General features: G+C 27.2%; 2 protein-coding genes across 2 annotated transcripts; both read left to right on the top strand.

The window, feature by feature from the left end:
• Window positions 1–86: 86 nt before the first annotated feature.
• On the top strand, window positions 87–1,450 carry LOC137834749 (MLP-like protein 43). Its single transcript, XM_090302551.1, has 2 exons — window positions 87–306; window positions 943–1,450. Exons 1-2 carry the CDS (start codon window positions 114–116, stop codon window positions 1,215–1,217), a joined length of 468 nt encoding a protein of 155 aa, XP_090158677.1. The 5' UTR covers window positions 87–113; the 3' UTR covers window positions 1,218–1,450.
• A 4,390-nt stretch (window positions 1,451–5,840) lies between these two features.
• LOC137834748 (MLP-like protein 43) lies at window positions 5,841–7,190 on the top strand. The gene is given in 3 exon segments (XM_068642924.2): window positions 5,841–5,931; window positions 5,934–6,050; window positions 6,673–7,190. Coding segments are annotated over 3 exon segments (456 nt in total). The 5' UTR covers window positions 5,841–5,867; the 3' UTR covers window positions 6,948–7,190.
• The last annotated feature ends 3,071 nt before the right edge of the window (window positions 7,191–10,261 follow it).

Genomic DNA, 10,261 nt, shown 5'->3' with positions numbered 1-10,261 from the left:
TAATAATATATGTTTTTAGGTTACTCCAACAAGACCAAAATAGAGACAAGAGAAGTATATATAGGTGTATTGTCCACATATATTTTTCATACCTTCTTAGGAGTGAAGCAAAAATGGCATACTCTCAATTTCAAAAGATTGAAACTAAGGTCCATCTCAAGGCTTCTGCTCAACAGTTCTATGATGTTTTTTGCAACAAGCCACACCATATAGCCAACATTTTACCTCAAAAAATACAGTCTGTTCAAATCCACAAAGGAGAATGGGGCACTGAGGGATCCATCATTTCCTGGAATTACACACTTGGTATGCAAACTTCCACTACTAAACTTTTATTACTAGAAAATCATTAAATAAAAAATAATTTTAAAAATAAAAAATAATTAGTTATCATATTAACTAAATTAGATATCATTTTAGTTTTTAAATTGATATTTAATTAGTTACCAACTTTAAAATCTAAATAGTGGGTAACTAAAATCTTGATAGCTAATTAGATACCAATTTAGGAATTATTTATCAATAATAAAAATTAATTTAGATACCAATACTTCTTTTTAGTCTTTAATATAGTATCTAATTTAATCAATATAAAAACTAATTATTTTTTCTTAAAATTGATTTAATAATTTTCTTGTAGTGTTTATTAAAAAAACATTACATTTCTTGCGATTTCTCTTATGAGCATCATAATCGGAGTTGCTTAACTATATTATTTGAGGTCTTTATTATCAATCAAATATTATTTTTATGCATTATATATTCTTTTATTTATTTATTTATTCACATTTGATTTATTTTTAAGGATTAAAAGAACACTAGCTTTATAATAATATTTACATGAATAATTTGAGACATTGTGATTATTGGTGCCAAGTTTTTGAGAAATTAGAGAGAAATAAGTTTATAAAGAATCTAAAATTTTAGTTTGGATAACAACAGATGGAAAGAAATTTGTGGCAAAGGAGGTGGTTGAAGGCATAGATAAGGAAAACGGTAAAGTGAGCTTCAAGGTTTTAGAGGGAGACGTGTTGGAACTTTACAAGAGCTTCAAATGTAATTTGCAAGTTACTCCAAAGGAAAATGGCAGTGTCGTGCAGTGGGCACTAGAGTTTGAGAAACAAGAAAACCACATTCCTGATCCTCACACCTTGTTGCAACTGGGAGTTGAGATGAGTAAGAACATTGATTCTTACCTTACTCAAGAGAACAACTAGATCATTAGTTGTCAAATATAAAAAAAGCTCATATCTTATGTTGTTGATGTCTAAGAAATAACAGTTGATGTATCATGGGGCCTAACTAATTATCCCTTAATTAATTTCATCAATCTTATGTATAAAGTACTTATAATAAAGTGCATCAACAACTAGTAGGAGTGAGCTAGGAAAATTTATGTATGATTTGTGTTTGGTGTTTCGTAATTTTGAAATATTTGTTTTCTTTAAAAGTTTATGTTACATATTATTATGAAGTCTGACATTTCGGCTAGGTTATCATTTCAAACTTCAACAATCACTCTTCAACAAGCTTATTTGAATGTTAATAAGCTTATATTTATTAACCTAGTTAGCTGTTAATTAACAAATAATTAGTTATCAAATACTAATTAAAATGACTACTATGACTACTAATTCCAATTAGGTTGGAAAGTCTTTACTTGACACTTATCGGCTTACATCGTTATGTTATCATTATTTATTTTAATTATGAACTCAATGTTTTATATTATACTTACTTATTTTAATTATTTTCTTAAATAAGTTTTTATTTCTTTTACCATTAAAATTGGTCACAAAATTAATTATTACTAAATTTGATCCTAAAATATTATTAGTTATTAAAATAACTACTAGAAAAACTAACTGTTGGGAAAGTGTCCGTACTATATCAGTTAATTTTTAAAATTAATGTTGTATCTCCTACGTTTCACCAAAAAACAATACGAAAAAGCATTTTCTTCAGAAGTAATTTACTAAAGTCAGTGTAGATAATGAACATATCACATTTGAAGATCTTTAGGGTTGGTTTTTTAAGATCAATTTGTCACTCATTTTTAAATTAATTTTTTAATTAAAGTAGTTTAACATCAGTTTAGTTTATTAACACTAATGTTTTTTATTTTAAAATTTATTTAATTTAGCGTCTGATCACACTAATATTTTTTTTTAAAATTATTTAATTTAACGTCCGCTTGATCATGTTAGTGTTTTTTTATTTTAAATTTTATTTAATTTAGTGTTTGTTTAATCCATACTAATGTTTTTTATTTACAAATTTATTTTATTTAACGTTCGCTTGACCCATACTAATGTTTTATATTTTAAAATTTATTTAATTTAGAGTAAACTTGATATACGTTAATATTTTTTATTTTAAAATTTATTTAATTTAGAATGGGTTTGCTCCTTACTAATATTTTTTATTTTATTTTAAAAATCAACACACACATTGTATCTCTTATAATATCAAGATAATTTTACTACAAACTTGACCTTTCTAAAATATTCATATGAAGTACTAATTCAACCTCAATTGTTATGTTGAGGTGATTTTGCGGATACCTTAATATATGTTATTTAAACTATTTAGTAAAGTTAAAATATATTATTTAAATTTGTATTAAAAAAAAGACGAAAGTCCCTCATTTAACATATAAAAATATTCGGGTTGTTTTATTTTTATTGGCAATAATAATTTGATTAAATGAGGCATAAGAAATATTAGAGGTGTTTAATATAAAGAAAAAGTAGTTTCTCATAAATAAGAAGTTAAGGATGGTTTGTTTCAAGGTTTTTGACTAATGCTTTAAAAAAATAATATTCCTTAAAAATGATTTCCGAAAATAGCTTTTTAAGTTCAACTTCTTACAAATTTGTTAACTTTCCCAACAATAAAATATAAATTACTTTCAATTATAAATAGTAATGATCAAACAGATTTTACTTATTTTAATAAATCATATCTACCATAATTTATGATTTCAAAATTTATATATTTTACACTAAAAATATTTATCAAATAATAACTAAAATTAGAGACAAAAAATAATTAATCACTATATTACACTACAAGAAAATCATCAAATAGAAACTAATATTTAGAGACCAAAATAATTAGTTACAATAGTAACTAAATTATGGATCATTTTAGAAACTAAAAAAAAAAATGGTTTCTAAATTAGTTTCTATTATTGTGAAATAGTTTCTAAATTGATAGCAAAAATCATAGTTGCTAATTACATACCAATTTAGTAACCATTTAACAATAATATAAACTAATTTAGAAAGTAAAAATTTATTTAGTCCCTAAAATGGTCTCTAATTTAGTCACTATAACAACTAATTATTTTTTGTCTCTAAAATTAGTTTCTATTTCATGATTTTCTTTAAGTGTTACCTAAATTAGATACTATTTTAGAGATTAAAAAATTATTTATAACTAAAGTGATTTCTATTATTAATAAAAATTTATAAAATAATTTTTAAATTAATATCTAAATTAGCTATCAAGATTTTAGTTACTAATACTTTAAATTATAAATTAATCATTAAAAGACTAAATTAATAGATATTAAGTTAGAATATAAAGCTCTGAGTAAGCTAAAATTTTGATAACTAATAATTAAATATCAATTTAAAAATTATTTTATAAATTTTTAAAAAGTAAGTATTAAAAGGTAAGAAATGTCATTATCTTTATTGCTAGAATCTAGATAAGAAAGCAAAAGATTTCAAAAAGAGTGGTTCAGTGACATTTCCAAGCACAAATTCCATAACAAATAATGAATACAATATTTTAAAATTAAGATTGAGGCAAAAAAAAAAATAGAAATCAATTTTAAAAACAAAAAATAATTAATTGTTTTTAGATACTATTTTAGAGACTAAAATAATTATTTTAATATCTAATTTAGTAAATATATAACTAATTATTTTTTTTCAAAAATTAGTTTCTATTCTATTTAATGATTTTCTAGTAGTATATATTGAAAAAAGACTTTGGTCCAAATTGAGGTATTCCACAATAGACATATTTGTCTGATCCAATTGTATCGCTAAAAATATCCAAATATAATTCAAATTTAGTTATTCCAAAATAGACATTTGTTTGACCCAATTGTGTTGCTAAAGAGATCCAAATATTTGTCATCTCCATGAAATGTGTTTGCTCTTAAAGTATTTTCTTCTTATTTTCTTTTTTGAACCTAATCACCTAGTCAACTAATATAGTATAGGATTGTTGACACTAACTTAAATATGTAACAATGTTTAAGATTAAACAGAAATAAAATCATAGAGATATTGCTCATAATACATGCAAAGTGACAAGTACTATGACCTAACCACATTCTACAAATACAAAGTTTGTTCTAGTTGTTGTAATATTTTCCATCATATTCGCTTTGGAGTACATCGTAAAAATGGAACGACATTTTTTATAGATTGAATGTGACTCTTCTTTAGGCTTTCAATAAAAAAAATTATTATTTAATGTAGAAGATAAATTAAAATTAAAGTGAAATATTTAAGAAATGTTCCAAACTATATACAAAGAATGAGAGACTATTTAACCTACACTCCCTTACAAGTCTTACTCATTACCACATTAAATCAATCTCATTATACTTTTTAACCTAAGTAAAAACAATCATCCCAAAGAAACTCATAACTTATGACATTATTCAAAATAAGACAATATCTTTTTATTTTATTTTATTTTATTTTGTGATATAACTTTTTTTTTCTTTCATAAGTTTTGACAATCCTTTTATATTTCTTGTACTTCTCTTTACTTTGTTTTTGGTTTGTTGATCAATAATGTGCTTTAACCCGTCCTAGCCTTTCACTTAAAAAATAACTATTCCCTTATGAGTTACTTATCATTTCTACTAAATATAAGAGTAAAATAACTATATATAATGAACATTATTTTATTTAATAGAAACTTATGTTAGAATGAAAAATAATTGGATCGATTAAAATCAAGTGAATTCATGAGTTTGATATTACTTCAATAAGTATAGATTTTAAAACTTTTATGCTCGGAGTTTATTAGCTACATTGCATAAATCATTTATCATTAATTTTTTTTTCATTCATTTGAATGAAAAAAATTATTATTTTAATATAAAAAATAGTTGTGGAATAGATGAATTTTTAAATAGTGGTGTCATAAGGAAAATTTCCTTTTTTTTTTATCTACCACAAACCACAGTTTTTTTTACCAAGGGTGGTGCTTTGACTAAACTTGTGATTAGAGTAAAATAATCACATTACTTATATAAAATATTAAAGTAAATCAATTATTTGTGTGAAGAGAACTAACTTCAATTTATTCTCAAACATGCTAACACTTAATTTAAGTATAAATTTCTAGAAAAAAAATCAGATTGGGAGAAACTATAATATTCTACACTATGGATTAAAATAATGTTTTAGTAACATGGAGAATTAAAATTCTATCAGCACTTACAATATGCACTTGCCATTTTTGTTATGAACTTTGAATCATGGTTATCCCTTTTCTGCTATGTGAGCCCATAAAATCTATATTATTTCAAAGAAAAGAAGATGCCTCCTCCACTATTGGTGGTTCAGCTGAAACTTCAAAGCACATATAAACTTCAAAGCACATATATTCCTTTCATTTATGGGCTCACATATCACATATATTCCTTCCATAACTAATTAATTTTTTATTAAATATTTTAAATATATTTTTATTTTCATATAATAGAACAAAAACTCTTAATAAATAATATATGTTGTTAGGTTACTCCAACAAGACAAATTCAAGAGAAGAGAAGTATATATAGGTGTATTGTCCACATATATTTTTCATACCTTCTTAGGAGTGAAGCAAAAATGGCATGCTCTCAACTTCAAAAGATTGAAACTAAGGTTCATCTCAAGGCTTCTGCTCAACAGTTTTATGCAACAGGACACACCATATTGCCAACATTTTACCAAAAAAAGTACAGTCTGTTCAAATCCATAAAGGAGAATGGGGCACTGAGGGATCCATCATTTCTTGGAATTACACACTTGGTATGCAAACTTCCACTGCTCAACTTTTATTACTAGAATTAAATAAAAATTAATTTTACAAATAAAAAATAATTAGTTATTATATTGACTAAATTAGATACCATTTTAGTTTTTAAATTGGTATTTAATTAGTTACCAACTTTAAAATCTAAATAGTTGGTAGCTAAAATCTTGATAGCTAATTAGATACTAATTTTGGAATTATTTATCAATAATAAAAATTAATTTAGATACCAAAATTTCTTTTTAGTCTTTAAAATAGTATCTAATTTAATCAATATAAAAACTAATTATTTTTTTTAAAATTGATTTAATAATTTTCTTGTAGTGTTATTAAAAAAACATTACATTCCTAGCGATTTCTCTTATGAACTTCATACTCGGAGTTGCTTAACTGTAATATTTGAGGTCTTTATTATCAATCAAATATTATTTTTATGCATTATAATTCTTTTATTTTTTTATTCACATTCGATTTATTCTTGAAGGATTAAAAGAACACCAAATTTATAATAATATTTACATGAATAATTTGAGACATTGTGAATATTGGTGCCAAGTTTTTGAGAAATTAGAGAGAAACAAGTTTATAAAGAATCTAAAATTTTAGTTTGGATAACAGATGGAAAAAAAGTTGTGGCAAAGGAGGTGGTTGAAGGCATAGATAAGGAAAACTGTAAAGTGAGCTTCAAGGTTTTAGAGGGAGACCTGTTGGGACTTTACAAGAGCTTCAAAATTAATTTGCAAGTTAGTCCAAAGGGAAATGGCAGTGTGGTGCAATGGACAATGGAGTTTGAGAAACAAGAAAACCACATTCCTGATCCTCACACCTTGTTGCAACTGGGAGTTGAGATGAGTAAGAACATTGATTCTTACCTTACTCAAGAGAACAACTAGATCATTAGTTTTCAAATATAAATAAAGCTCATATCTTATGTTCTTGATGTCTAAGAAATAAGAGTTGATGTATTATGGGGCCTAACTAATTAGCCCTTAATTAATTCCATCAATTGTATGTATAAAGTACTTATAATAAAGTGCATCAAGAACTAATAGGAGTGAGCTAGGAAAATCTATGTTATGTTGTATGATTTGTGTTTGGTGTTTTATCATTTTAAGACACAAAGTTTGCTTTGAAAACTTTTTTTTTCTCTCTAAAACTTTACGTTAAACATCATTATGAAATCTCGCATATCAAATAAGCTTACATTTCAAACTTCAACAATCATCAAACTTACAATAATTTATTTTATAATTTGAGATCCTCATTTATTAATATTAACTAATAAATAGTTATTAATTTTTTAATAATTAATTAACAAATTGTTGGTTCTCAATTGGGGCTTAAAATGATAACTCATTAGGGTTTGAAAAAAATTACTCAACACTTATTCTCTAACGATGTTACATTCTTATACTATATATTTATTTTAATTATGAATTTAATGTTTTATATTATACTTATTTATTTTAATTATTTTTTAATTCGTAATTTATGTTTTTATTATTAAAATTGGTCATAAAATTAATTATTACTAAAATTGGTCATAAAATATTTTTAATTATTAAAATAACTACTAGAAAAACTAATTTTGTATATAAGTTATTTTGGATATTTTATATCGCACTACAAGAAATCATTAAATAGTAAACAAATTTAGAGACAAAAATAATTAGTCACTATTTAAAAAAAAATAGGTATTAATTTAAAGACTACAAAATTATTCATATTTAAAGTGATTTCTATTATTAATAAAAATTTACAAAATGATTTATGAATTTGTATCTAAATTAGCTACATAAGTTTTAACGACTAATATTTTAGATTTCAAATTGCTCGTATCTTCTTTTTGTGAATCATTTAAGGGCGTGCCTCCTTACTTGGGTGCAAACAACATGTGAAAGTACCTTTGTGAATTTTTTCAGCGCAATACAGGCGCAAAATAAAAAATGCAGAAAGTATGGTGAAATTTCACAAGTTTTGGTAGATGATAGATAGCCTTGGTTTGAGCGGAAATTTCTGAAAAATTCTCCCGAAATAGTTTTTTCCTAAAATTCCACGTAAGAATCTCCACTGTATTCAGGACAAAATGCAACAAATTTCAGGTCAAATGGATGAATAGTGATCCACGAAAAAAATCAAACAGTTTCACACACGAACGAACCTTCCTTTCAGCCCTGACAGTGATCAATAAAAAATTTATTGCTAATCTTGTGGGACGAATCTGGGGCTCAAATCTAAGTCAAAACTCAATAAACACAGTGATGGACGTCTGGTAAAAATTTCAAACCAAAAACACCCAAGGAGTAAGGCGTAGTAAGTCCCAGACCGAGAGTGAACAAAACTGGTATTCCGAAAACCAAACGTTCTGGTTTTTCTTCCCCGTATCTTCTTTTGGTGATTCGTTTATGGACGTGCCTCCTTACCTAGGTGCAAATAGCATATGAAAGTACCTGTGTGAATTTTTTTCAGCGCAATACGGACGCAGAATAACAATTGCAGAAAGTAGGGCGAAATTTCACAAGTTTTCGTAGAGGATAACCTTCATTTGAGCGAAAATTTCTGAAAATTCTCCCGAAATAGTTTTTTCCTGAAATTCACGTAAGAATCTCCACTAAATTCGGGACAAAACGCGACAAATTTCAGGTCAAACGGATGAGTACTGACCCACGAAAAAAATCAAACAGTTTCACACACGAACAAACCTTCCTTTCAGCCCTGGCAGTGATCAATAAAAAATTTATTGTCAATCTTGTGGGACAAATCTGGGGCTCAAATCTCACCCAAAACTCAATAGAAAAAGTGAAGAACGTCTGGTAAATATTTCAGACAAAAACACCCAAGGAGTAAGGCGTAGTAAGTCCCGGACCGAGAGTGAACAAACCTGGTTTTTCGAAAACAAAACGTCATGGCTTTTCTTCCCCGTATCTTCTTTTTGTGATTCGTTTATGGACGTGCCTCCTTACCTGGGTGCAAACAACGTATGAAAGTACCTGTGTGAATTTTTCAGTGCAATACAGACGCACAATAAACTTTGCAGAAAGTAGGGCGAAATTTCACAAGTTTTGGTAGAGGATGCCTTGGTTTGAGCAAAAATTTCTGAAAAAATCTCCTGAAATAGTTTTTTCCTGAAATTCCACGTAAGAATATCCACTTAATTCAGAACAAAACGAGACAAATTTAAGGTCAAACGGATGAGTATTGACCAACGAAAAAAATCAAATAGTTTCACACACGAACTAACCTTCCTTTCAGCCTTGGCAGTGATCAATAAAAAATTCATTGTCAATCTTGTGGGACGAATCTGGGGCTCAAATCTCATCCAAAACTCAATAGACACATTGACGAACGTCTGGTAGAAATTTCAGACCAAAACACCCAAGGAGTAAGGCGTAATAAGTCCCAGACCGAGAGTGAACAAAACTGGTTTTCCGAAAACAAAACGTCCTGACTTTTCTTCCCCGTATCTTCTTTTTGTGATTCGTTTATAGTGTCTCCTTACCTGGGTGCAAAAAACATATGAAAGTACATGTGTGAATTTTTTCAACGCAATACAGACGCAGAATAAAAATTGCAAAAAGTAGGTCGAAATTTCACAAGTTTTCGTAGAGGATAGATAGCCTTGGTTTGAGCGAAAATTTCTGAAAAATTCTCCCGAAATATTTTTTTTCCTGAAAATCCACGTAAGAATATCTACTGAATTCTGAACAAAACGAGACAAATTTAAGTTCAAATGGATGAGTATTGACCCACGAAAAAAAATCAAACAGTTTCACACACGAACTAACCTCTCTTTCAGCCTTGGCAGTGATTAATAAAAAATTTATTGTCAATCTTGTGGGACGAATTTGGGACTCAAATCTCAGCCAAAACTCAATAGACACATTGACGAACGTCTGGTAGAAATTTCAGACCAAAACACCCAAGGAGTAAGGCGTAGTAAGTCTGAGACCGAGAGTCAACAAAACTGGTTTTCCGAAAACAAAACGTCCTGGCTTTTCTTCCCCGTATCTTCTTTTTGTGATTCGTTTATAAACGTGCCTCCTTACATGGGTGCAAAAAACATATGAAAATACCTGTGTGAATTATTCTGCGCAATATGGACGCATAATAAAAATTGCAAAAAGTAGGTCGAAATTTCACAAGTTTTCGTAGAGGATAGATTGTCTTGGTTTGAGCGAAAATTTCTGAAAAATTCTCCCGAAATAGT

The sequence above is a fragment of the Phaseolus vulgaris genome, chromosome 5 (assembly GCF_051622355.1).
Source record: "Phaseolus vulgaris cultivar YP4 chromosome 5, ASM5162235v1, whole genome shotgun sequence".
Lineage (NCBI taxonomy): Eukaryota > Viridiplantae > Streptophyta > Magnoliopsida > Fabales > Fabaceae > Phaseolus > Phaseolus vulgaris.
This window is presented reverse-complemented; position numbering and strand designations above follow the sequence as displayed.

What these genes read in the sequence shown, in the direction of transcription:
- LOC137834749 (XM_090302551.1), top strand. Translation starts at nt 114, where the DNA reads ATGGCATACTCTCAATTTCAAAAGATTGAAACTAAGGTCCATCTCAAG. An exon ending in TTCCTGGAATTACACACTTG is followed by an intron (nt 307 to 942) that starts GTATGCAAACTT and finishes GGATAACAACAG; the next exon opens with ATGGAAAGAAATTTGTGGCA.